This window comes from Quercus robur, chromosome 6 (genome assembly GCF_932294415.1).
Source record: "Quercus robur chromosome 6, dhQueRobu3.1, whole genome shotgun sequence".
NCBI classification, from domain to species: Eukaryota; Viridiplantae; Streptophyta; class Magnoliopsida; order Fagales; family Fagaceae; genus Quercus; species Quercus robur.
Window position 1 is genome coordinate 1,052,606 of NC_065539.1, and position 27,177 is coordinate 1,079,782.

Here is a 27,177-nt window from a genome sequence, read left to right on the forward strand (position 1 = left end):
TTTTGGAAGGAGTGGGGGTGTTTAACGGAAAAACAGATCTATGATGCAAAAAGAACAAATGATGCTATTGTTTCTCCCATCAAATATATCACCACACCCACACATGTACCCAACCCACCTGCAAAAATATACAAACAAGCACAAGTTTCTCAATTTAATACATAGGGATTTTACTTATTGTTTGTACTCCTCAATTGTTGTCTCTCTGCATCCATTGCTTTTAATGCATCATTTGCTTGTTGCCGTGTCCGCTCCAGCTCTTGTTGCAATGCTGACTGTTGCGATGATGCTTGCTCAGCTGTTTCACTCACTTCACGAAACCGGACCTCAAGATCATCTTTTTCCTGAAATTGACAATCTCCAAATAACACTTGTCACTTCATTTCAGGCAAAATATGATTAAGATCTTTGTTCATTTTTTTTAAGTGAGGCAACTTAGTGACAATTATCAGTTTCAGCTCAAATGCATTATTTTAAAATCACCCATACATGTCACTCCTAAAATGGCCATGACAAAAATAAATAAATGCAAGAACTCTAAATCCTCTATATCCGTTTACAATGGGTCTCGTCTATCTGTTTTAATGAAATATTAACCACAAAACTATTCCAGGAAAAATAAATTCCATAGCAGAGAGAGATACTTACACAAACCTAAATTTTTCACTGGCTACATCAAGGTAAGTAAAACCTCAATAAATTTCAATGGATGATTTTTTTTCTAGTAATATTTCCTGTCAAAGCATAAGGTTTTTTTTACTTCTTTAAATTTTAAGTCTACAACAGGACTGTTGACAATATAAAAGTGCCCGTCAAGGTTCCGTGAACCAGCATTTTACCAAATCAGGAGACACAAAGTGCACTGCCCATTAAAAAGGACAGGCACAAAAGCTGACACGCTCTAACAATAGCACCATTTCTATGGAAACTTTTGGAACTCACATAGGATATTTAATACAGACACCACAATAATATAATTATCTGAAAATATCACAGGAGATTTGGTCCCCAAAAAGATGCAGTTTTAAGGGCAAAGTCATATTAGAGGGCATTATTTCAAGGACGTGCTTTACTAAAGGCCTCTCAAAGATAATGTGTCTGAATATGGAAACCAGTCACAAGCATTCAAAAAGATACAAGTATTCCAAATATGGGAAAAGCGGAGAAAATCAAAGAACTGGCTTAGAAGCTTAACATTTAACAATTAATGTGGGTAAGAACAAGTTCATCCTACAGCATGGCAAGATGAACAGTATCATGAAGTTGCAAGCTAGGGCAGAAAGGCCAAAAGGCAATTTACCTTTTGAACATCTTGTATCCGTTGTTTTGCTCGTTTGTGAAGCCTGCTAAATTTTGAGTCAAGTTCGGAGTACTTCTCTTCACGGTCTTTTATTTCTTGATCCAACTTCTGTTGAGCTATGTAATGAAATGATGCTATGCATTCAGACTAAAAGATAAAAGGTTCTATAAAGATGACTGTGTGACTTTGGTGAAATATGAAACTACAAATTTTCTCTTTCGAAATGCCCACCCAAAAAAAAAAAAAAACAGTCCTCAGCCTCCACTCTACAGCTATAAATAAATAGAGGATGAATTTCTAGTATTAAAAAAATGTAAATATATATCTCTTTCACAGTTTGCCAACTTATATGCTTAAACAAGTCTTATAACATAGATGAAAGAGTTCGAACAGATAAAAATCTGACCTTCAGCAAGCTTTGCAGAGAGCTCTTGGGCTTTTGCATCTGCTTCTGAGTATGCCACTGTAAGATGCTTCAAAGCCTCCTCTGCTGCATTCCTAGTCTGTTTTTCCTCCAAAAGTTCTCTCTTCAAAGATTCTATGCTTTCACGAAGTTCTTTCACATCTTCAGATTCCCCACCTTCGGTCTCATTTGCCTTTGTCTGTTGATTAGACACACTACATTCTAATTGACTATTTTTCAAATCCTCAAATTGGGACTTCAAGAATTCATTCTGAAACTTCAGCTCGGTAACCATTTGAACGAACCGATCATGAGTATCATCCGAACTTGGGTTGACATCCTCAGGCAACCCATTTTCCACGGCAATATTTCCATTGCTCACGTAATTTGTGTCAGGCAAATGTTTCTCAGATTTTAAATCATCAGAAGCGTGACTTTCCAATTCCAGCACTCCAGCGGTATCACCTCCTTCCGCTTCCATCTATGCACTATTCAGTTCCACTCTTCTGTCCACATCACCTGCAACATAACACAACTTATGAAAAGGAGCTAAACATTACATAATCAAATATTATTGAAAAAAAAGACTACTCAATGTACATAGAGGAATCATTTACAGAAGTGCTCTGAAAAAAGTACGGCGTTTCCATTCCCTCCACACAATGTCCACATCAAACATAAAGGGACTAAGTTCCAAATATCCAAAGAATGTTTGCCAACCCAATTCCTTCAGCCAAACAAAAGTTCAATGACCTTTTCGCACAATGTAACGATAGATGATCAACTGTCTCCCCACTAAACATTGATATTACACATAACACATCCAAGATGGTGCCGTGAAGTTATAACTCGTTACTACCTAAACGCAATCGAAGCTAAGCAAGACAAATAGACTAGTAAGAGCCACACTACTACATCAATTTCCGACCGACTAGGAAATTTCAAACTTGAGTTATTACTGATACAAGCTCAAATTCATAGAATTATGATACAATTATGCCAAGCATCAATATACCACAAAATTCATAGGTTTGCAAATTTTAGTTAATAGTAACAATAATTTAAGTGGATCTCATTATTAGAGAATTCTCATTCAAACAAAAAAAAAACTGTCAGATCCGAGATTCAAAAATCACGGAAAATTAGAAACACTTGACAATTATACTGATAAGTAAAATTAATTGGAATTGTGATAAAAATAAGGAGTAAGATTGAAGGGTTTGGCAATGAGTATGTATGTACCTTTCTATAATGGGCAGTTTGGGGGATCTATCAAATTTGGAGGGAGTGAGATCTTCGATTCGTCGGTGTTAGAATTGGAAATGGGAGACGACGTCGTTTTGTGGGGGCCCTTGTACCTGCTGCTGCTGCTGTGTTTTTTTTATTTTAACTAACAGAGAGAGTCAGGGCCAAGGGGAGAGAGACTAGCTGAGAAATCAATATGGTTCCGACTCCGGAATACGCCAGTTTTCCAAGGGTGTTTTAGTAATTTTATATGATTCATTTTTCGTTTTTCTTTTTCTTTTTCTTTTTTCCTTTTTTCTTTTTGGGCTACATTTTAATTTAGTGCTTACTTTCTTTACCTGTTTTGGGCCCAAAAGGGCCGAAGCAGGCTACTAGGCCCACTGCTCGTTCCAATTAGTGATGCATGATTGGAGAGTAATTGTAAGACCACAATTTTTGTCACGTGTAGCAAATTGTGAGTAGTGGAGTAAAAGTGGTGAATCCACGACCTCATCATTCATGACTTGCCACATGAGCAAGTTATGGTCCTAGCATTACTCATAATTTTATGGCGAAATCTGTTTAACTTTATTATGCAATTGTCTTGCATTATAACTAGGAGAAATTTTGAGAGGTTTGGCGTTGGTTGGTGTCCTGCTTGTTTCGAGTTTGCTCTTGTTGAGGACTCTGTTCTTTTGTAGTTTGTTTTTTTGTTGCTAATAAAATTTTTCTATTCATCAACAAATAAAAAAAGAGGAGAAATTTTTGGAAGGAGAGCTCAGGTCTCTAGTGTGTGTAGCCTAATAATTTAAAAGGAAAATTGATTTTATATATAAAAAATAAAAAAGTCTAATAAAAAGAAGAAAGATTAATACAGTTTGTTGTCAAATAAGGAACCTAAGATTGAATGTCACCTACATAAAAAAAAATGAAAAAAAATAAAAAAATAAAAGCTAAATTATCTTCTTCTTCTTTTTCTTTCTTTCTTTTCTTTTTCTTTTTTTTTTTTTTTTTTTTTTTTTTTTTTGATGGGAAAACCTAGTAGTATCTTAATTAATGGTGAAAATAATATTATGAAAAAGACTTTATAAGTTCAAATTATATCATATCTCCTATTAGATAAAAAGTTTGAAATTACAAGGGTCCAATTTCTTTTGAGTTCTACGTATTAACCTTTTGGGGACTATGAATTGGTGAATGGTTGTTGAGGATCAAAATGTTACAAGTATCAAGATCCAAAGCAAATGGGCTCTCAAAAATGAGGAAAGCCCAATCCATAAGCCAAGGCCCATTTAGAATGGGCAAAAGGAAGCCCAAGCCCATGAATGGGTAAGCCTTGAGCCTTAGGAAGAGAGAGAGAGAGAGAGAGAGAGAGAGAGAGAGAGAGAGAGAGAGAGAGAGAGAGAGAGAGAGAGAGAGAGAGAGGCAAAGGAAGTTTGGCTCGGCCCTTTGTAAAAGGAACTCCCAAGGAGCCCAAGGAGAAGAAAGGGTCTAGACCAGGATACCTTAATACTGTCAAAGCCAGGGAGGGGATCATCAGGAAGTGCAAGAAAGAATTAGCTGGGATTTGAACAGCTTAAGGAGGCATACTCATAGGCACAAGGAACAAAGAAAGTCATGTCCCATCAGCCGCCCACAACTTAGAAGAAAAGCTTTGGAAACAGCTGGTGACTTAGGAATCAGCACCTAATGAAGGGAGCCTAGTACCTCGGGAAAAACAGGAAGGTGAACAATGAAAGAAAGTGGCTAGGATCTTTCAACATGATAGGGAGAAATCTACCTATTTGAAGAAAAAAGACTCAAAAAGGGGCTTTGAAAAGTCTCTTTAGAAACTTTGGGAAAAGGAATGGAAGTCAGCCCCATCAGGACCCCCCATAAGATGAAGGTCAGCTAAGAACTTTTTGGAAGGTAACCTCAAAAGAAGAATGCAATGAGAAAATAAGGAAAAGACCAGCCATCAATGTTGCAGACATAACATTGGTTTTGGTACCCAGGACAGCAAAAGGGGGGAATCAATGACATACCAAAAACCCTATAAAGGTACTATAAAAGGAGGATTAAGTCATCAGTAAAAGGCATTCAGCAACCATCAATCAGAGCAAAAAGAGCATTAGAGAGACTCATTAAGCTTCAGAAAAATAAGGAGAAAAGAAAGGCATTGTGAAGGATCATGTAACAAGTGCTTGAGAATACACTTGGATTCAAGGGAATTCAAACCTCACAAGTCTTGGAAGCCTAGAAATAGCTATCCAAGTCTGTGACTTTTGAACTTATTTGAACCTCGTGGAATATTCCAGTGAGATATAAGGACCAATGTACTTAAAAACATAATATAATGACCTATCACTCTATTTTCTGAGGATCCCTGAAGTTCTTACTTGCATTTTCTTAATAATTCTTTTACTGTTCTTCAACCACTTATTTTACAATACATATATGTTTGCATGCATAAATGTTTATGTTTTGTAGGACCCATGTCTTGTGCACAAATTGGTTTGTAATAAGCCCAATATAGCTGCAGTGAACCAAGCCCAATCCACCAACTATTAGACATTATTTCTTTGGAGGCCCAAGATCCTTATCATCATTTGGGCCTAGGTACTGTCCAAAAAAGAACCCACAATGGTCAATACTCTTCTTTTGTCCAATTCATGTTGAAGATTTTATTTTTCACGAGTCATGTCTACATATACTATCACTTGGTTTTAAATCTCATTTCAACAAATAAAAAACGATAAGTAATTTTAATCAACATGACATCATTTTTATCTTTTTAGTTCATAAAACACAAATTTTTATCATGAAATTAAACCTATCTCCATTAATAAATGAATTAGCAGCTTTGCCAATAAGTTTCATGGTTACTTTAGAATAAAAATTATCTATTCTACTTTGTGTGTTTAACTTTATTCTCTATTAATCACAACTTGCCACGTAATTTGTTTGACTTCCCTTATAAAATAATCAAAGTTCTTTTTTTTTTTAAAAGTCAAACACATGTCAAGTTGTGATTGGTGGAGCATAAATTGAAATACAAAGTGGGACAGATGATCCTTTTATATATATATATATATATATATATATTCCTAACAGCATAATTTATGCTAAGTGTAGGGACCCGTTTCGCAGCCCAAGTCTAAGATGTATGAGATCTTGGCCCAATAAGTCCAGTACAATAAATTTGTAGAGAGTGGGTTAAAGAGCTAGGCCTTAATGAGTTGGATAACGGCTAGTATTGAATTAAATAACAATCAAACACAAATAAGAGATTATGATATCAATGGACTTACAGTCCGAGGAGGTCACATTTTTATAAATTGATCACAATTGGGTATAAGAACAATTTAGATTGCTACAGTGTTCTCTTTCTAATTTCCGATCCTTTCCTCATGGAAGGTCCCTTACGTTATATAGTTCCCTGCAGATCATCTTGAACCTACACTTGTTGGTCATTTGAGCCCTTACTTGAATATCTGTCCCATCAGACACCCTTTTTGGCTCTCTATGAGTTGTGGTGGCTAAGGTAGCATTGTTCAGGGGTCTTCTCCACATAAATGCGGCCAGAAAAGTAGATGTTGTGCATTTAATGCGGTGGTAGCAACTTTCTCTTAGATATTTTTAAATTCCCCTCATTTTCGTATGTTTATGATGCACGTCCCTATCAATGGAGCTTCTTGGAAGGTCACCTTAATTGTTGGAATACATATCTAAATTGTACTTATCGTATCCAATGAGCTATTCCTCCTCGAACTAACTTCCCATTCGTATCTTGCTCACTAAACCCTGTGCCTGAATCATTCATTACCATGTGCTCCTCCTCGGATTGCTCATGCTCTCGACCTAGGCCCAAGGCCCAATATATGATCTGGGCCCTTAACCCTACATTAAGAATCTTATAGTTCAATTAGCATATTTTTATAACTCAATTATCATTTTTTGGTGTTTTCAATTGTAATGTCTCGATTCAAATCTCCATCCACATCTATAAAAGAAAATAAAAGCATAATTTATGAAGACAGGTGGGATCCACTCCCTAAATTACAGGAGCCATTTAGAATCATTTGGTCATTGGTGACTTTGGTCACCCTTTATCCCCACATAAGATGCTGACTGTTAATTTAAGGATTCTGGTACACATCACTTTCATAAACGCAATTTGAAGTTTGACCATGGAGCATATCAAGTTTATTTTCTCTAATCTAATCTGAAAGCTATTGGCATGGTTTGTTTTACATGCATCTGAAACTTCTAGTTCTCCCTGATTTTATGCATGGGAAACAAGAATTGAATGCCAGGTGCTTTACCGTTTGGTAATGTTGTTCTAGAAACGTTGTTTGTATTTTTTAGAAATATGTATAGGTGAAAAAGTGCGTAAAAATACATGTAATGTTGTTTAAACACTAAAAACTGTTGTTTAAACAAAGGTAACAAATAGCCCTGTTTTAACGGAAGGAAGGTGGTTGGGGAGGATAAAAGAAACTTCACTATCAGATATGTAAATTTTGCAATATTGGGAACCTCAACAATGTGTCAGCATAAATTACAATGGACTACAAATTGCTCATCGCATTTCAAAGTTATAGGAGCATTATATTTTGTTTGTATCTAACATTCTGGAAATGATAAACCCTTGTCCCTGTCCCCCTGCTTCTTCGCAGACCATGAATTGCATTGCCATTGGCAAATGACATTTACGCCTAGCCACATCTCTTAAGTGCTTCCATCATTTCTTTCCCGATCCTGACTCCTGCCCTCCTGAAAAATCATACACAATAATTTAATAATACATTTTGAAAAAAAGCACACACATTTTGTGCCCGCCTCCAATACACGATAACATTGGAGGTAAGCCAAACCCATTATAGGAGTGTCACCATTGTTTTATTAGCATAAAACCAAATCAGAGGACACATGAAAAGGCAAAGTCTACAATTTGAAATTGTCTGCTTTAGATTTGAAGTTTCTTCAGAACTAAGAAACTACAGTAAGGAGTACTAACCAGTTGATCTTCCATCCTTAAAATTATCAGCAACATGTTCGAAAAAATCTTTGGTAGCATCTGCACATAGCAACAAGCATAATAATAAATGATACAGGACAGGTACATATTATAAATAAAAAAAATTAAAAAAGTAAAATTAGCCCATCTTTTTTCACATAGAAAATGTTAAATTTGACAACAAAAAAATTAGAAAGCCAAGGTTATTAAAGCAGGACATTCATGTATTATCCATTCAAAAATGGATGCAATAGCCACTTTATTGACGGAAATTGTTTCTATACCTCTCAGAATCAAACATGGTACACAAATATATTGCTTTAGAAGAATTAGAAATACTTATGAAGTCAATCTTTTGGACCAGGTGAGGTTTTCGTACCAATCTAATCCCTTGATAAAGATTTTCCCTTTTTTTAGTGGGAAAGGTAATTAAAGGTTCCTTTAAGTTTGTTTAGCACGAAGCAACTAGTCTTCAACAATAGGACTTCCAGATTCTAGGACAAGCATTGAAACAGATAATTGGAGCTGTCTGATAATATAATTGTTTAAATGAGGTTGCTCATGTTTTCTAAGATAAAAATACATCCAAGTTTTGCACATATAAATAACTTACCATGCTTCATTGTCAATGACGGATCTTGTTCATCTACATATCCAATCACTTTGGCCGGAATTCCTGCCACCATGCTTGGGAACCCAAAAAAAAAAAAACATCAGTTATATATTTATTACAAAGCTAATATAATGGCAATATAATGATTAGAAGAACTACACTGCTGATTATCAGAAATTATTTTCTACCTGTGTGGAGGGACATCTTTTAACACAAGGGAACCAGCAGCTACCATTGCACCTTTACCTATTTTTATGTTCCCAAGTATAGTTGCACTGGCACCAATTAGTGCACCATCACTTACTTTTGGATGACGATCACCAACTTCTTTCCCTGTTCCTCCTAAAGTTACACCCTGAAAACATTTTTCTATAATAAGAATAATTTGATCTTGAAATGCAATTTCCAAAGTATTTGATGCAAATGAATTCACAGTAATGGGGTTGAAGTCTTTATTCCTCAACTCTCTTTCCATTGATAAGGACTATAAGGGGTTTCACTTCTGTATCCTTATTGTAGTTCTTGGATTTTTTTTCATCTTAGAATCTAAGCTTTCATTTTGTTCTTTTCTTTTGTGTATCTCTTATATACCTCCTGTATACCACGGCTATGCCCTTTTTTCTCACGCACACACACACATATATAAAATAATTGAATTGTTACAACAAGGGGGAGGGGGAATTCAAACTCTAGTTCTCCTCATAAAGGAGAACAAACAATGCCACTGAACTATAAGGCTCTTGACAAATAAATTTTTTAGCTACTTAAATTAAAGTATATATCTGATGCAACCACATATACACTGGTATGTGACAAAGATTTATTTTGATCATTTTCTAGGAATTAGTTACAAATTGAAATTTTAACTCGGAAATTTCAAAAATTGCAATTTAATTGGAACAAAGTTAAAATTTTTGGGGCATTCAAAACTTCTGACATATCCTTTGTTAATAAATTTTAATATTTTCTTGACAAAAATTCAACATAATTTCCTTGCTTCTGCTCTGTTTGTTTCGATGGAAAACTTTGTGTAAAGATATTTTTCCGTATTTTTCAGTGTTTGGTAGCATAAAAAAGGATGAGTCAAAGGAAAACTATCTTTGGTCAACATAAAAAGTATGGTTTATTTTTAGACATTGTTTTCCATTAAATTTTTTTGGAAAACAACTCTATCTCACAACAAGCTAAATAAGGGAAGTTAGGAAATTGTTTTTCAACTCATTTAAAGTTGCTACCAAACATTGGAAAATAAGATATTTTTATAGAAAATGATTTTTGAAAAATGACTTATTTTCTAGAAAACATCATTACTGAAACAAACAGAGCGTTCATAGCAAAAAAACTCCCAAATTTAGATCTTCTTAATGATTCAAGCATGATTGAATTCTTGAGTTAGTCATAAAAAAAATGTTATTACCTAAGTCTTGACTATTCATTTCAAGCATGATATGCTCAAGAAGTCAATTCAACAGACATTTCTATATGTGAAAATATTAAAGCTTATATTACCTTCTTTTATCTCCCAATTCTTCACAAGAAGTTCTGATGAAATAATTGTTTAGAAAGTAAACAAACAACACAAAAAAAAAAAAAAAGAAAAAAAAAGAAAGAACACCTAGTAATGTGTTTTCATAAACTACCAGGTTGCTTGCAACAAAGATAACTGAACTTTCTTCCCATCAAATAATGGGAACACAACAGAGAATGAAACTGACTTACATGCATCAATGAAACTCTATTTCCCACAACAGCAGTTTCACCAATAACCACACCTGTACCATGATCCAATAATATTCCCTCTCCAATTTTTGCAGCTGTCCAAAACAGCAAAACCTTAAAATCCCTTTAGAATTAAATAATACTGCCAAACTCAATAATTTTGAATAGCATAGAAAGTGTAGTAGAAATAAACATACCCGGATGTATGTCAACTCCAAAAACCTGAGGAGGAAAAGCAGTTGACAAATTAAACGAGGATAGATAGAAAATAAGATAAAGGGGTGAGAGGGGGATTGAATCTTAAAACAGGATGATGCTGATCAAAGATTATCCATTTCTTTTTCTTTTTCTTTTCTCTTACTCATTTTTCTTGCCAATGAGCTTTAGCTCAAATGGTACTTCCTCCTTCCTAAATAATGAGGTGGAGGGTAAGGTCGTGGAGTTAAGAAAGTATCCTTATTTACTCTTTGTTTGTAAATAACTCATCAAGTATCATCAAAGAAAGTACAAACTACCTCACTGATTCGGCTTTGTAGTGCCAACGCCAATACTTTGCGTCCTTGGCTCCACAATGCATGTGCTACTCGATGCACTTGCAGAGAATGATATCCCTGCAATAAAACATAGCTCACAACATCAAGTGTGTACCTTTTTCTTTTTCTCTCAACATAGCTCACAACCAAGATCAACAAATGATTGCAACAAAATAAGGGTCTTTTCTAGAAGTACCTTAAGATACAACAGAACTGAGCAATATGACAAACAAGCAGGATCCCGATCTTTAAATGCCTGCAGAAAGAAGATTTCCAGATGCTAAGACATATTCTACTATTCCATAACAAAGATTACTCATATACTTTGGAACCCTGATTGAGTTACCTGCATATCTAGGCGGATTGAATGTTGAATACCTGTGTCATGCAATATCACATCAAAAAATATATCCATCAGTTGAGTTGCCAACAGTGTAGGGTTCTGCAGTCTATTGGCAAGAACAAACCCCAAGGCTTGCTCTAAGCAATCATGTGACATTATACTGGCATATAAGAAGCTACTCAAAATCGGCTCCTTCTCTGCCTGCAGTAATGTGTGTCAACAAATATATGAGGATGGATTAAACAAAGCACTGTTCCAAATCCTAATTATCTATGTTTCTATGTGTGTCTACAATCAAATTAGGAATCAAATCTTACTATAGGCCATATAAGTAAGATTTCAGAGAACCCAGTTTCAAATCAGTGCTATTACCCCATCATTGAAAAAATCACTACCCATGTTTTAGTTAAACAAATTGGTGAACATAAACCAGGCAATCCAAATACCATAAAATTCAACCTAAAACGATATCTCCAGCCAAAGTCAAACAAATGGTATAACCAAATGACAACCTTAAAAAAAATCACTTTCTGTACTAAAAAAAGTCAGTTTCTAAAGTAACACCAATCCTACTCAACAAAAAATTTAGAAAAATAAAAATAAAGTTTCAAACCAAATGTAACAGCTCCAAATTTCTTAGGGTCAAACATTAATTCGGCTTATTTTGTTCATTGTATAAGAGAACTTGAAAATTTTGATGCTTTCAAAAAGCTGTATATTCTCTTCAAAATGAAACAAACATAGTTTTAGGTACAGTTCCTTAACTACTATTCCTTGTGCTGTTCCTTTTTCAACCATGTGGTTGTATTGACCAATGAATTATATGGTTGAATTTAACTCCCCTTCCAAAAACAAAAAACTAATACTGTTTCTGTTTCTGTTACATTAGTCAGTTGAATTTATTTGGGTATCTAAGTTTTGCCAATTTCTTAAACCATAAACCATAGAAGACCCATCACTCAGAACCCAACAAAGACAAAAACAAAATGAACAAAAAAGAAATATTGGTTAAAACTAAAAGCTCAGTAGTACCTCCAACTTAGCCTCTTCTTTCACAGCGTCCCAAATTGGGTCAGCAATCAGGTCACCCGAATTAACAATCGAGTCAGACTCAGGCTTGGATATCCCCAATGCATAAACCGGAAAAACTTTCTCTATTCGGTATTGGGTCCTCTTAGATTCAACAAAGCTCTTCTTTTTCAGTTCCTCCTCTTCATTTTGATCACCACCTCTAAGAGTTAACCGCTCTGAGAGCATTTTAGGAAGAGAAACCCAGCTCTCGTCGCTCAGACAAGCCATGTTAAACAAAAAAAAAAAGAAAAAAAAAAAAAAAAAAAGAAGAGGCAGAGCTAAAATAAAAACAGCTTCTATGGTCTCAGAAACATGGAAAAGACTTTATGGAGTTTGAAGATAGTGTGAGACTTGAGTGGTCCTTATTTTGGGGTATGGCTTCTACAACGGCTGCGTTTCTTATAGTCTCAACTTTCAACAAAAAAAGACAGAAAATGATATACTTTGCGACTGTCATGATAAGCATGCATTATGGACGGTTCACATTAGGCTCGGTGCTTTTAAATTGGGCCCTTTGTTGTGTATCTTATTTCTTGGCTGCCTTTTGCTTTGCCTCCTTGATGGTGGGGTTCTCATAATTAAGCCCCAAAACTCAAATTTGTTACCATTTAGTGTCAAAGATTAGGTTTTAATTTTCAAACCCACTATCCAAAAAAGGTAATATTAACATGATTGACAAATTTCATGTGCAGTTTATTTACATAAATCACTTATTAGTTGAGATTCCATAGTTGATCTCAAATTTTGTGATTAAGACTTTATTTGTTGTTGTTATTTACATATTCACACGCATAATGCAATGCAACACAAACACTATTATATTTCCTCATTATAATTATATTCAATTGTATATTTTATTCGTCATTGCAATCAAGTGAATGCATTTACAGTTTAGCTTGCATCAATTACATTGCATATGATACAAACATGACACGTGCTTAAAAATGATCACATGTTAGTTTTGTATCCCATTCAACACATTGAAGCATTGAATAAAAGTTTTACCCTTAAATGTAGTTCAATCCTATGTTATATTGCTATGGTTTGTGCATCCAAGATCAACCTAGGTACGGATCCATGATTTTAAACTAGCGGGGCAGGAATAAAAAAAAAAAAAAAAAAACTCCAAATAGGCATCAATATAGTATTAAAAATATATAAATACTGTTTACCGAAAAAAAAATATATAAATACTCAAAATTGTTGTTTTTAAATATATTAAGATGCAATCATTTACCAACAAGAATAAAAACTAAAACAAAATAATGGTTTTTTTTTTAATACTAGGTTGGTTAGGATTTTATTTTTATTTTTTATTTTAAGTTAGATCATTTACAGTGGTGGACCGGTGGTGTTAAAATTTTTAGCTTTTAGCACTTCAAAAAGCCATTTTATCTTTGTTATACCTTACTTTAACAATACATCCAATATCAAATGCTCTATTTTTTTTATCACGTCATTTTAAATAATTAAACAACTCATTAAAATAATAAAGGAAAGCAAGAAAATTTGAGTTTTTTAATTGAAGAAAGAGTTATAATCTTAATAAAATATTGTATTTTATTTTTAACAACTTGTTATAATCAACTGCTTTTTATACCAGTTTATTGCAGTTGCAAAAAATTTAGCTTTAACTTTTCCAATAACATATGATTTTTGGTTCTTTGGTGGTAAATTTTTTTTTGCTAAAATACAATCACTACTGTGAATATTTTTATTATATTTGTTAAGTTTTTGACTTTTTGGGTTGGATAGTTACTATTCAAGTTAAGCTAGTTAGGCTTATTGAAAAAAATGGCCAAATCTACAAAAATGAAATATATTATAACTAAAAAGAAAATTTGGACTGCCCCTTGGCCCCACCTGGGTCCGTTCCTAGATCAACCTAAAGTTATTTTCAACCTTGTTTTGTTTTTTTCTTATTCTATTTAGTACTTTTCTAAGTTGGGGGATGGTAATAAGTCAATTTTCTAAAATTGTTAACCCTTTGGAAAAAACAAGAGTTTTTTTTTTTTTTTTTTGAGTCGAGAAGAACAAAAGAATTGGATATTCATTGTGTTTCGGGGGATACCATATTTAATTAGAATTCTAAAGGTGATGAATTATTCAAGTAAACGCTTGTCCTTGATGTAAGCAAATAATGACATAATAGAAAATATTGTCACAATCAAATTGACTGGGTTTGAATTTAATTAACGTGGCACCTGAATAATTATGTTATTATTATATGGATTCAGATCTTTCATTGTATTATATTCTGCAGATGGGAATTGTTTATTGAATATTATGGAATTTATAAATGTGGGTAATATTTATTATACACGCACACCCTGCCAAAAAGGAACAAGGCCTGAAGTTTAGCCACGCCTGGTCCACAAGAATGAACTCTCAATCCTTGTCCATTCAAATAATGGACACACTCTGCTGCTCGGCCCAACCAACCTGTCAACGACAAGGCTCCAAATTAGGCCTGAACGCATCAGAATCCAAAAGAATCTGATTCTACCGCTATATGATGCTTAAATATAGAACTCTCTCTCTCTTCCATCATTGAAGGGAATAATTAAAAAAACACATTTGGTATTATTAAAAAAAAATTACCTAAAACCTAGATCCTACCCAAAAAAAAGATTAAAATGTTTAGGACAAAATTTAGCTATAAAATTGGTTGTAACTTTTTTTTTTTTATTTAGAAAAAGGTAAGACATTACAATCTTACTCAATATTTTTTTATTAGAAGTGAATTTTGATAAATTTATAATTAGATTACATCTTCTTCTTATATACTTCATACTTGCAAAATTTTTAAAAAATTGAACATCAAAAACTATGTCATCAATAAATTGTTTAATTTGCAAGTTTTTATAGATTTAAATTATGCATAAAATATAAGCTTATAGATTATATAGAAAATAATATCTGATTGACATAAAATTTGATATGTGTATTAAGAGCATAAAGAACATACAACTCAATGGTTAGATTTTCAAAATACATAGTGATGTTTATTTTATTGAATAAGATTATAGCCACAAGTTACAACTAATTTTGTAGTTAAATTTTGTCCAAATATTTAATACAATATTCCTTCAACTACTAATAATTTCTTTAAAAAGACCAGAAATTATTAATGAGTAGGCTAGTAATTTATATTATACATATGCTGCCTAGTTTTTGTCCCATATAAGGTGGGTTGAGGTCCTCTACAGAGCAAGGACAAGATAAAGTTAGAGTGGAAAGGGACTAAAAAGATTTGCATAGATTCCTCAGCCAATCACTCCTCAAGTCCGACATGGGAAGCAGCTACTCTTTTGGAAGAAGTGGACTAATTTGCATAGATTATATTTAGTTTTGTTACTTACTAGAAGTTTTTTTTTTCATGATATTTTTTTGCAAATGACCGTTAATCATTGAACAATACTGAAATTATAAATATAATATATATATATATATACAATTTTACATGTTAATATTCTAATATTTTTTGTTAATTGAGTTTAAAATATATTATATATTTAAACATGCAATTAGAATCTTGTCACGTCTTATTTATTTAAATGAAAAAACAAACAATCTCATATACAAATACAATCATAATATATATTTATTAGCAATTATTATTATAATTATATATTTTATATTTTCTCGATTAAATCTTATGAAAACCATTGGTTAGAAAAATGTGTACAACAAACTTGAACCCATCTTCAATCTCCACCTACATCAAAAACTGATTGATGTCTTGATTGGTCTGATGATAAAGAGCTATCATCAAGAGCGAACGCTATAAGTTAAAACTCTTTTTTTTAAAAAAAAAAAAAAAAAAAAATCTTGAACCCAACTCCTAGTTTATTTACAAGTTATAACCAGAAAAGAAGCCTTGAAGTTTCTCACTTGGTCAGCATGTATGAACTCCCAATCCTTGTTCACTCAAGAAAATGGACAAAATTTGCTGTCCGGCCCAACCAACTTTGGGACCAACCTATCAACAAAGCTCAAAATTAGACCTAAACTCATTAATCCAAACGAATATGATCCTGCTGCTCGCCTGCTCCGCTCTTCAACTTTGCTAAACTAAGCTCTCTCTCTCCCTCATCATTGAAGGCAATAATTATTTTCTTGAGAATCGTAGGAAATAATTAAAAAACATATTGTAGTATAAAATAAAATAAAATATATAAATTCCGTAAAAAGTAAAAACCTAGATCCTCCTACCAAAAAAAAAAAAAACGAGAGCCAAATATTTATTACAGTTTTACCCTAAAGTGAGGTCTCATCTCATCTTCATCATGCGATTTTATGTTGCATGCGTGACGTGACAGTGACACCCTCTTACCATGATTTTAATTTTTAATTGTGGATTTAGCATATGTAAAATCTTGACCTCACAATAGTGACAATAAAGTGAATAAACTATAAAAGAACCTTTTCAACTTTTTCAAGTCTTCAGTGACTATATATAAATTAATGATTTGGCGAGTAATTTATACATATTATGCCTAGCTTTTGTCCCATAAAAAGTATGTTCACAATGAGTGAGTGAGTGGGGGTGGGAATCTGTTGATTGAGGTCCTCGAAGAGTCGAAGTAGAGCAAAGATATGGAAGATAGATACATTTAAACAGTGGAAAGGGACTCAAAGATTTGCTTGGATTTCCTATCCAATCACTTCTCAAGTTCGACATGGGAAGCAACTACTATTTTTGGAGGTGCCAGGTTACTGACTAATTAATGATTTTGTTAAAACTTAAAAGTGTAATTTTTTATTAGAAAGTTGCCTACAATAGACTTATTAGTAGTAACTATTTATGACACAATTTTCACTAACTATTGCTAATGTCCCCCTCCAAAAAAAAAGAAAGAAAGAAAAAAAAAAAAAAAAAAAAAAAAAAAAACTATTGCTAATGTTGGAGTGTCATGAGTTGGTCTAAAAGCCTCATACGATAATTTGCCATCTTATCGAATTACGAAAAGAGAATGTAAATTTTTTGGTATCTCTGGCATTGCTTTTAGATAAATCAGTAGCTATAATGTACTTTAGATGCACTCTACAATACCTTAAAAAATAAAATAAAATAAAATAAAAGTATACTAAATTATAATTTTGACTCTTTATGTTTTAAGGTGCTTTCATTCTGGTTCCTTATGCATAAAAATTTTCACTTTCATCCAACAAGTATGGTATTGTTTTCAATTTTGTCCTCATGTCAATCTTCATTAGTGATATTAAGTGAAACCAATATTTTTATATTTAATTTCCATTTGAATCTCTACTTCCATTGCAGTCGAACATATATTCCCTCTTAAAAAAAGAACTTACCAATCTTTGTAAGCCCACCAAAACCACTTATCAAATCAACCAAATACCTACTCCAAACACATTCTACAATACCATTCTCAAACGCCCATAAAATGATAAATACCACAAAAAAGCAAGCAAACAAACATATTTTAGGGAAAAAAATCTGCTCATCCTTCGCTATGGAAGACTACAAAGTGAAAGTGTTCAAAGATGATAGTGGCAACTAGCCAACCACCTGCAAATTCCAATCGCCACTCATATCATTGTCCAAAATTCAGAATCACCACTTATTATATTTTAGAGATTGTGTCAGCAACAAATTGTCATCACAAAATGGTAGCATTCGAAGATGACGGCGGTATTAGGTATGCTTGGATTTCAATGAAGGTAAGTTTTATATACAACGTAAAGTATTTAGATATAGAAAAAGAAAATAAATTAAAAAAAAGATAAAATGATAAATAATTTATAATTTATAATTTATAATTAAACTGAATTGACATAGATTAAACAATCTTCAAAATGACATAGTTTTATAAATTGAAATAATTTCGTAATTATTTTGAATTTAGATGGTAGTATTTATTATTTAATGACCACAAGAATACACAAGATGAATACTTTGAAAAAAAAAAAGCAAAAACACCATTTTGGTCCCTACATTTTGGAGTCACAGTTAATTTAGTCCATACATTTTGATAGCAGTCAATTTGGCCCCTATTATTTTCAATTTGCAATCAATTTGGTCCCTAGCGTTAACTCACTAACGAAAAATGCCTATGTGACAAACGGTTTGCATTGTTGACATATTTAATATTCAAATATTAAATAAAATCTGAATTTTAGTGACCATATCAACGCTTAGATGGCAAAAAAAAAAAAAAAAAAAAAAACCACCTTAACTTTAAAAAATAACTTTCTTTTCTTCACAAATTCTTTTCCTTTATTTATTTTTTCTTTTAATTTTCTTAAAATTTCTTTAACCAAACACCCGGTCACATTTAAATTTAACACCACCAATCCTTTTATAAAAATAAAAAAAACACACACACACCACCACCACCACCAATCTTTGGCAACCAAGTCCACTGCAACACCCAAAAATCTCCTCCATCATAATTCTTGGAAACTCGTGTGAGAGACAAAGAACAAGAGCTTTGGGTTTGGAAAGAATCGGATTGAGTGAGAAAAGGGTTAGATTTTAGTTCGATTGTGAGAATTGAGGGTTTTATTTGAGGAGAGGGGAAGAGATAAAAGCCACTGGCACAGTGCAGATCCAGCCATGGTGGTCGCGAGAGTCAAAGAGGGCTGAGAGAGAGAGAGAGAGAGAAATGAAAAAGGAGCATCAACGAGGGCGGAGATCCATGGAGATTAGAGGATAGAAAGAGGCAGATGCGCATGCGGCAATGACTTTTGTTGGGAGGCCGATGCTTCTCTCTCTCGTATTCTCTGAGATGCCTTCACCCCGTGTGACCTACAAAATGGGTTTAGATCTGCAAAATGGGTACATGGATGGTGGATTTGCTTGAACTGGGTTTTATTGTTGTGTATTCCTCTGCAAAACAGGTAGATGGATGATGGATTCGCTTGAAATGTTCTTTTATAATTCGTTTCTAGAAGAAAAGGATTTTACCAAATGATGGATTAACTTACCAAGAACAATGATGAATGAATCTTTTCTGAACAACGAATGATTGAAGAAATGGTAAAGAAAATTAAAAGAAAGAAAAAAAAAATAGAGAAAGGAAAAATTTTGGTAAAGAAAATAAAATTATTTTCTAAAAGTTGACCTGGCTTCTTTTTTCATCTATGCGCTGATGTGGCTACTAAAATTAAGCCATGTCAACATTTTATTTAATATTTTAATATTAGATATGCCAACCATATAAACCGTTTGTCACATAGGCATTTTCAGTTAGTGAGCTAACAGTAGGGACCAAATTTACTACAAATTAAAAATAACAAGGACTAAATTGACTGCTACTAAAATGTAGGGATCAAATTGATTGTAATCCCAAAATGTAGGGACTAAAATGATGTTTTCGCCAAAAAAAAAAATTAACCAACATAAAATTTGGAAGTGTAATTCAGTTAAAAATTTTCAATAAATAAATAAATAAATATATATATATATATTTTTGGGTTTTACCCCTAATTTCAAAGGTTCCTTATTTTTTTATATAGACAAAAAAAAAGAAAAAGAAAAGTCAATAATTGGACCACCATCCACATATGAAATTCCAAAACGCCGCATTGATGTCCTATATTTCTGGAGACATTTTTGTTTACCATTTTTTTCTCGTGAGTTTTAATTTTTCTGAAAATAGATACCTCTAATAAATTTCATAAAGTTCCACTCAGTGTCGTAATTCGTAGTAAACTCCTCGCTCTCTCTCTTTGTTTCTTCTCTGCTTACATTTGGCGCAGCCTTTCAAACATACAAACAGAGAGAGAGAACCCGAACCCGTGGACCCAAATGGCCCGAAGATCCGTACCCGTTCTAAAACAACTCCTCTCGAACTCACCGATCCTCAACCAGACCCGATCCGTGACCTACATGCCCCGACCCGGCGACGGAGCTCCGCGCGCCGTGACGTTGATCCCGGGCGACGGGATCGGACCTCTGGTGACCGGCGCGGTGGAGCAGGTGATGGAGGCGATGCACGCGCCGATCTACTTCGAGCGCTACGACGTGCACGGCGACATGAAGAGAGTCCCCGAGGAAGTCATGGACTCGATCAGGAAGAACAAGGTGTGCTTGAAGGGAGGACTGGCTACTCCGATGGGCGGTGGAGTCAACTCGCTGAACATGCAGCTGAGAAAGGAGCTCGATCTCTACGCTTCGCTCGTCAATTGCTTCAACCTACCTGGACTCCCCACGCGCCACGAGAACGTCGATATCGTTGTTATTAGGGAAAACACTGAGGGCGAGTACTCAGGGCTCGAACACGAGGTCGTTCCTGGCGTTGTTGAAAGCCTTAAGGTATTTTCGTTTAATGCTTTTTAGCTCTCTAGGTTTTGATTGTTTGATTTTGATTCATAGTAGTTCTTATTGGTTTGATTTTGATTGTGTTGAGCTTAGTTGAGAGCTATTTCTTTTCAACTATGGGTTTTTAATTTTTATGATAGATACTTTGTGTCACTTTCAGATTGTTACAGTTTTGTAGAGGAGTGTAAATCTTATTTTTATTGATTTTAATTTTTTATGAATGAGATTGATTTTATTTATTTATTATTACTATTTATGAATGTGATAAAAATAAATAAATAGCCCACCTAATAATTTGATTTTGAATTTTTTTTAACTATAGGACAACAAGCCTTGTGACAAAATACTTTCAATTAGTATAAGAACAAAACATGTTTTCACTATTCTTGTCATAATTGCTGACATAGCCCAATTATGATTGGTGCATAATAAAAGTGGTGTAAACTCAGATAAAAGTGATGTTGTACTAATCACAATAGTCTACCGTAATAGTTGTGAAAAATGTTAGTGGCCCAACTCTTGAGAAAATTGTTGTTAGTGGTGCACCCATGTGAAAAGATGTTGCACTGATCACAACTTGTTACCTCAACAAATTGTGAAAAAAGTTGTGTTCTTGGCATTGCTCTATTTTTAAATAGTTGGGAGTTCTGTTTGTGCCTCATGCTAATTTTTTTGCTAGGTGATAACGAAGTTCTGTTCAGAGAGAATTGCACAGTATGCGTTTGAGTATGCTTACTTGAACAATAGAAAGAAAGTGACTGCTGTGCACAAAGCAAACATTATGAAGCTTGCTGATGGTCTATTCTTAGAATCTTGTCGAGAGGTTGCCACAAAATATCCCGGGATCCAGTACAATGAGATTATTGTGGACAACTGCTGCATGCAACTTGTTTCAAAGCCTGAGCAATTTGATGTCATGGTATGTGAAACTACTACATTCGCATAATACTAGATGGGGCTTGCTTGGATACGCTCTTCATATTTTTATAAATATTTATAGAATAGTGCGCAATAGGTCTATGCTTGTTTGCTGTATATGTCTATTGGCATTCGTTAATTTTAAACCTGCTGTAAGAAGCCCATGTCCTTGGCTAAATTTTATTGGTGTAGAATTTCTTGTTTATGGTGTATGTCTAATTGGTGATATGTGATCAAGGTAATTATGGAAGAGAAATTAACTGAAAATTAAAGCTGGTGGAAAAGATAGGGATGTACTGTTATGTGTAGGGATATGCTGGTGTGATGTATCACTTTTCTACTCAGGTCTTCTGGTTCCCTCTAAAACAGAGCATCTTTTGAGTCATCAAGGAAGCCATAAGATTGTGAGTTGTGAAGTTGTTTTGGGGGGGTTAGATCATGAAATCTATTAATGTTTTCGAAAGAGCTAGTGTGATACATGGTGGTTATAGAAGGGGATAAGAACTCTAGGTGTTTTTTAAATTGTTGTCAAATGAGAAAAATTAATGCAGCAGGAGTGTAAGTACTGAATTGATTAAGGTTTTCTTCTGCTCTGCAAATGTTGTCTGATTATCTTGACACTTTTTAGTTGTTCTCTTGTTTTTATTTTTTTTCATCAACAAGCAAAAAGGATTCTGTAGGTGATGCAGGTTGGTTTAAATTTTGCAGGTGACACCCAATCTTTATGGTAATCTAGTAGCAAATACAGCAGCTGGTATTGCTGGTGGCACAGGAGTCATGCCAGGAGGTCAGTCCATGTATATTTTAAAAATTCCAGAGCACATATTCTTATATGTTGCCTTCTGCTTTTCAATCGTAATGTTGAATTTGTTCAATTAAATTGGGGGTAAGGCTGCCTACAAACCACATCAAGTTAATTTTTTTTCTTGAGAGAGAGAGAGCTTATCTCCATCAAATTAAGATTGGAGGGGAGAGCAGTAACAGTCAATTCATAAGTTTCTGGTGCATAGTTGGCTCCATCAGTAGGTTCATTCGTTATATAAAAATGTAATGTGCCAGTTCCTGAACATTGTAGGCAGTAACTGCTAAAGGTGTAGATTATGTATAGACAGTGTTTTCTTAATACATGTATAGGCTGTATTAAAAGAGATGAATTGTGTCGTCCTGTTCCTTTTGGAGTTCTTTTAATTGGTAAGTTAATAAACACGCCAAATGGATCTTGAGGTAATGACCTCACCCTCTATCCCATTATTGTTGGAGGAGAAAGTGCCATTTATATCAGCGTGGTTATAAGAGCGAAACCCTATACCAAGAAGCATTGGACCAATCAGTCCACACATGCAGAAAAACAAATATTACATCACGTGTTCCAATATTATTTTGCTGCATGCCTACTTGTGATTGACCAATTATGGATATTGTTGCAGGCAATGTTGGGGCTGATCATGCTATTTTTGAGCAAGGCGCTTCAGCAGGAAACGTGGGCAATGACAAACTACTGGAGCAAAAGAAAGCAAACCCAGTGGCCCTGCTTCTTTCGTCTGCCATGATGCTGAGACATCTCCAGTTTCCTTCATTTGCTGATCGATTAGAAAATGCTGTAGAACAAGTAATTAAAGAGGGCAAGTACCGAACAAGAGACCTTGGTGGACAGAGCACTACCCAGGAGGTTGTTGATGCAGTCCTAGCTGCCTTGGACTGATTGAGAACATACTCGTGTCCACCTCTGCCTTGGACTGACTGACAATATACTTGTTACCACCGCTGCTAAACAGTTTTGCGATTTAGCAGGGAATTCTTACCTGCGTGTATTCTTTATTTCTCATCTTCATAAATATTTTAGATTCATTTCCTCTTAATCACTATTAAAATGATTTTTTGGTCTAAATAATAGCAATTTTAACATGAAAATTGGTGTTTTTTGGAGGGGAAAATAATCAGAATGTGATCATATACTTCAATTCTCTGATGTGATGAACTCAGGTGTATTCTAATTTTTATATATCAGGGCTAAGTATGGTATCTGGGAAAAGTTGACTGGAGAAATGGTTCTATTAAATTTACTAATCTTATTCATGACACACATCTGCTAAATTTATTGTATGAATCACTATATAGAGAATATTAAAAGCAGCTGTGTGTTCTAATTGTATTTACGTGGTGTTTGGTTTGTGAGGTCCAAATTCTTTCAAGTCCAGTTTTATAAGAAGGGGATGCCTGAGAATGTAGTGACGTGTTTGTTTGATTTATTGAGAATCTGATAATATTCTCAAGTACAGGAGATGTTTATTTTTAGTTTATTCTTGAAAATCTCGAATGAATTAGTTATTTCTCTATAATTATTGATGTGCAGTCGGAGTGAGGGCTGTTTGATGCGGGTATTATTATCATTTTATCAAAAATGAAACTTCAACAGGAGAATGTAGATACAGATACTTTTGTTTTGATGGAAATGGATATTTTTCCAATAATGAGGTTTTCTCATCTGGACACTGCTGTGCTATTCGAAGGGACAGCTTTCTTTGCATTCAACTTTGAATGTGTGGCACCAAGAGCGTTGTAGCTCAGCTGGTACCTTTTCGTCCAAGGTTCAAATCCTAATAATTGGAGCATCTTCAAGTGGAAGTGGCCTTGAGACAATCTAAAAAAAGAAGATCCTCCTTGCCTGAAATGTAGGTTTTCTGATCCCTAAAACACAGCCTTAGGGCTCATTTGACATGCAAGATAGGATTGGTTAGATTGAATAGAATATAATTGGACTCATAATTGATTGGATTGCGCATAAACAAGGGACGTGAAGGCAAAGTTTCCAGTTGAAAAATGAAAGTTTGAGCACATACCATGAAATTGGAATGATGCAGAAGTTCAGCCTAGGCTAGGGGGGAATATCCAAACGATCGATTGTTTTAATAAGTATTCTGACTTAAAATCAAGCCATTGAGTGCAAGATAAACAAAGATGATTGTTATAAATCACGAATACATGCAAAGATCTACTCTAGTACTTTTCACATTACATTACAAGGCCACAGGCGCTGCCTGCTCTGCAGAAGCCACTACAAAGAAAGCAAAATGGTTCTAATTATATAAACAACCAACTTGATTCCAAAGGAAAGAACATCAATTACCCATTAATGATATCAACCCAAGATGCCATCATAAACTAACTTTGTACAGGAGGCAATAACGAGATAGACAGAAAGACTAACTATTCTATGGCATAAACCTTAACTGCAATTCTAGGCTCAAAGTACATATTGGTATCCTTTGACTTTGAGTAGGCTCAATTCCTTGAGGCAAAAAATAATCATTTTTCCAATCAAAGAGAACACACGAGAATCCATAGCTAACCCCAAAATTTTGGCACTAAAAGGCTTTGTGGTTGTTGTTGAGAATACATGAGGAATGGTTGATGCATTTATCAATACAAAGTTAAAGGCTAATTGCAGTCACTTAAATTAATTCGACAATGCTTCATATTGGGGCTCCCTGGAAGACTCTTTTCACCATAATTCGAATACCTCATGGCTTTCAGCAAGCCACCACCCATAATTGAAGTTGGTTGTTTTTGTTTATTCTCTGCCTGAAGGTCTGCATAGGTTTTCCTCCGCCGCTCATTGTGACCAGCCAACTTTTCCCGACAACTCTTTTTGGTATCATCGAATTGTGAAATTTCATGAAACCTGGACCACATTCAAACCCCAATCATATACTTAACTGTAGGGGGAAAAAAGAAAAGAAAAAAGCAACAACAACAAAGCCTTAATCCCAAATTTTCAGGGTCAGCTATGGATCCTCAATAAATTAGTTAGGATTTGCCATATGAATTCGTTTATTCCATTCTATTCTGATCTAAAGTCATGCTCTCTATTAAGGGAAAATCAAAAGGCAGATGTTTCTATTATTCTGACACATGAAGGAAAGATTGAACTTATAATCCAGCTTCTTTAAGTGATTTGAATTTCACAAAAATGCTGAGACATGGATAGCAGAAATACTAAGGTAATTAACCAAGGAAACAAAGTGAAAAACAAAAATTAACACTGCTACTGGAATCTACATGACAACCGGTTAGATTAACATCGGCTTATAATACTATTATTTCTATTTGTTGAACACAACCAAGCTATTCGCACCCTCAGCCAAGATTAAAAGGAAAAAAAAAAAAGCAGTAGTACAGATTCTTGAGTTGCAGATCAAGCTGTCATAAATGATCTTGAAACATATAAGATGCCTTTTGGTACTTCCTTTTTTTTGTCACAGAAATTGTAAGTATGATACAAATTCTTCAAAATGTTCTTGTTAAGATAAAAGGATACACAACTTTGATGCTTAATTGTTGAAATGAAGGACTCAGGCTGTTGCGCTGCAACTGCTGACAACTTTTATTAAAATAAAAATTACTTGTTATCTGAAAGTAACATTTTTTTTAATGGTTTTAGAAGAAAATCCATTGTTATCTTCATTCTTAAGGCTCACATTAATTTTCATAACCGGAGCAAGGTTTCAGTTTAAGCATGAATTAGAGTAATAGTTACAGTGAAATCCCAAAACTTGTTCAAATTAATCAGGTCTGGTAATTTAACACTATCTGTAACACAAGGTATATAGCTCAGCAAAAGACGCCAACAATTCATGACTTGCTTAAACTAAAAACTCAAACCCCACGACTAAAATTGCAAGCTTTGTGATTAACTAGCAAGCAGATCAATTCACTTATTATTAAATCTTCAGACTGAGCTATCACATTTTCATCCTTTTAATGCCTCAATGTAACTAAAAAATCACAAACCAGAAAAGGTCAATAAAACTAAATAATCAAACACATAACATTCAAAAAAAAAAAAAAAAAAAAAAAAAAGAGCACCCAATTCACTACAATTAGCAATTCAACAAAAAAGAAAGAAAAATAACATATACCCATTTGACATTTGCATTACAAAAACACATTAACCATGCTCTTCTTAATTTCTAAGTGCAAACTTTGAAATAAATTTAATATAATAATATAACAACATATACTTACTTGCTACACTGTTGGCAAAACCTCTGGCGAATCCCAGTGACTAAAACGACAGCAGCCTTGGCGTGACGCTCACAAACCTTGTGACGCTTGTGGTACGTCTTGGCCATTTTCAAGTCCACACCACACTCATCAGCTTGGCAACGTAATGAGCCAATGCCATCACTACCACCAATAATATTACCATAACAAGTACTAGTACTAGTGTTACTAGTGCTACTACTGCTACTACTATCACTACTATAACTCATTAAGGGTACCAATGAGCTCATTCTCTGCCTAGCTGAGACTACCCTTATCATCACTTTCTTCCTAGTGTACTCTACTTCTTCTTCACCATCTTCATAAGGGTCAGAACATTCTTGTTCTTGTTTTTGTTCTTGTTCTTGTTCTTTCTTGAACGGTCTTTTGGCCATTGAGAGGTTACGAAGTGCCACAGGAAGAGAGTGTTTTGGGGTCTTTACGGAGAAAGAAATTTCTGGGAAAGTTGGGAACTTTGGGGATGAGAACAAAGAGAAGAGACAAAGGAAACCACAGACAGAAGAGAGAGAGGAGAGGAATGATGTTAAAGCAATAGGGAGCTTGAGATCGAGGCCCACCCCACGGGACTCTTCTCAAGGACTGTGTGAGCTGAAAGTAGGGGTTTTTAGTATCAACTTTATCACCAATAAAATAAAGAAAACGAAAATACATAAATTTAATAATTATTATTTATATTTATACTGTTTTGAAATTATTTGGG

The 27,177-nt window shown here is 34.2% G+C and overlaps 4 protein-coding genes across 11 annotated transcripts in view; 1 reads left to right on the forward strand and 3 right to left on the reverse strand.

The window, feature by feature from the left end:
• Window positions 1-3,162, reverse strand: part of LOC126690451 (protein GRIP-like) — a 94,439-nt gene extending 91,277 nt beyond the window's left edge. For 4 of the 7 annotated variants that reach the window (XR_007644634.1, XR_007644633.1, XM_050385613.1 and 1 more), the window contains exons 1-4: window positions 2,946-3,161; window positions 1,707-2,222; window positions 1,301-1,416; window positions 175-344 (exon numbers count right to left, since the gene is read on the reverse strand). Coding sequence is in view for 4 of the 7 variants with exons in the window: in XM_050385613.1 (XP_050241570.1) it covers window positions 175-344; window positions 1,301-1,416; window positions 1,707-2,184 (764 nt within the window). In the remaining 3 variants the exon portion in view is untranslated. Of the gene's footprint in view, window positions 1-174; window positions 345-1,300; window positions 1,417-1,706; window positions 2,223-2,945 lie in introns of all 7 variants that reach the window. The other 3 variants (XR_007644635.1, XM_050385612.1, XM_050385614.1) reach the window with 2 other exon arrangements.
• A 4,252-nt stretch (window positions 3,163-7,414) lies between these two features.
• On the reverse strand, window positions 7,415-12,584 carry LOC126690463 (serine acetyltransferase 2). The gene is made up of 10 exons (XM_050385624.1): window positions 12,167-12,584; window positions 11,138-11,335; window positions 10,988-11,047; window positions 10,774-10,869; window positions 10,456-10,480; window positions 10,259-10,353; window positions 8,728-8,894; window positions 8,540-8,613; window positions 7,927-7,986; window positions 7,415-7,682 (listed from the first exon to the last, which is right to left on the reverse strand). Exons 1-10 carry the CDS (start codon window positions 12,431-12,433, stop codon window positions 7,651-7,653), a joined length of 1,074 nt encoding a protein of 357 aa, XP_050241581.1. The 5' UTR covers window positions 12,434-12,584; the 3' UTR covers window positions 7,415-7,650.
• A 7,181-nt stretch (window positions 12,585-19,765) lies between these two features.
• On the forward strand, window positions 19,766-23,459 carry LOC126690464 (isocitrate dehydrogenase [NAD] regulatory subunit 3, mitochondrial). 2 transcript variants are annotated; one of them, XM_050385626.1, is made up of 4 exons: window positions 19,766-20,489; window positions 21,187-21,414; window positions 22,122-22,200; window positions 22,841-23,459. In XM_050385626.1, exons 1-4 carry the CDS (start codon window positions 19,983-19,985, stop codon window positions 23,113-23,115), a joined length of 1,089 nt encoding a protein of 362 aa, XP_050241583.1. In that variant the 5' UTR covers window positions 19,766-19,982; the 3' UTR covers window positions 23,116-23,459. The 2 variants fall into 2 exon arrangements, with proteins under 2 accessions (XP_050241583.1, XP_050241582.1); XM_050385625.1 differs by having other exon boundaries at window positions 19,771-20,489; window positions 21,175-21,414.
• An 840-nt stretch (window positions 23,460-24,299) lies between these two features.
• On the reverse strand, window positions 24,300-27,050 carry LOC126690466 (squamosa promoter-binding protein 2-like). The gene is made up of 2 exons (XM_050385627.1): window positions 26,439-27,050; window positions 24,300-25,095 (listed from the first exon to the last, which is right to left on the reverse strand). Exons 1-2 carry the CDS (start codon window positions 26,849-26,851, stop codon window positions 24,852-24,854), a joined length of 657 nt encoding a protein of 218 aa, XP_050241584.1. The 5' UTR covers window positions 26,852-27,050; the 3' UTR covers window positions 24,300-24,851.
• Window positions 27,051-27,177: the final 127 nt, after the last annotated feature.

Excerpts from the sequence above, each read along its gene's own strand:
- LOC126690463 (XM_050385624.1), bottom strand. The coding sequence starts at position 12,433 with ATGGCTTGTCTGAGCGACGAGAGCTGGGTTTCTCTTCCTAAAATGCTC. Across the intron at positions 11,336-12,166 it reads AAGAAGAGGCTAAGTTGGAG|GCAGAGAAGGAGCCGATTTT; the intron begins GTACTACTGAGC and ends ACATTACTGCAG. Across the intron at positions 10,354-10,455 it reads TGGAGTTGACATACATCCGG|CTGCAAAAATTGGAGAGGGA; the intron begins GTATGTTTATTT and ends TGTTTTGGACAG.
- LOC126690464 (XM_050385625.1), top strand. The coding sequence starts at position 19,983 with ATGGCCCGAAGATCCGTACCCGTTCTAAAACAACTCCTCTCGAACTCA. Across the intron at positions 20,490-21,174 it reads GCGTTGTTGAAAGCCTTAAG|GTGATAACGAAGTTCTGTTC; the intron begins GTATTTTCGTTT and ends TTTTTTTGCTAG. Across the intron at positions 22,201-22,840 it reads CACAGGAGTCATGCCAGGAG|GCAATGTTGGGGCTGATCAT; the intron begins GTCAGTCCATGT and ends ATATTGTTGCAG.
- LOC126690466 (XM_050385627.1), bottom strand. The coding sequence starts at position 26,851 with ATGGCCAAAAGACCGTTCAAGAAAGAACAAGAACAAGAACAAAAACAA. Across the intron at positions 25,096-26,438 it reads TTTTGCCAACAGTGTAGCAA|GTTTCATGAAATTTCACAAT; the intron begins GTAAGTATATGT and ends AATGTGGTCCAG.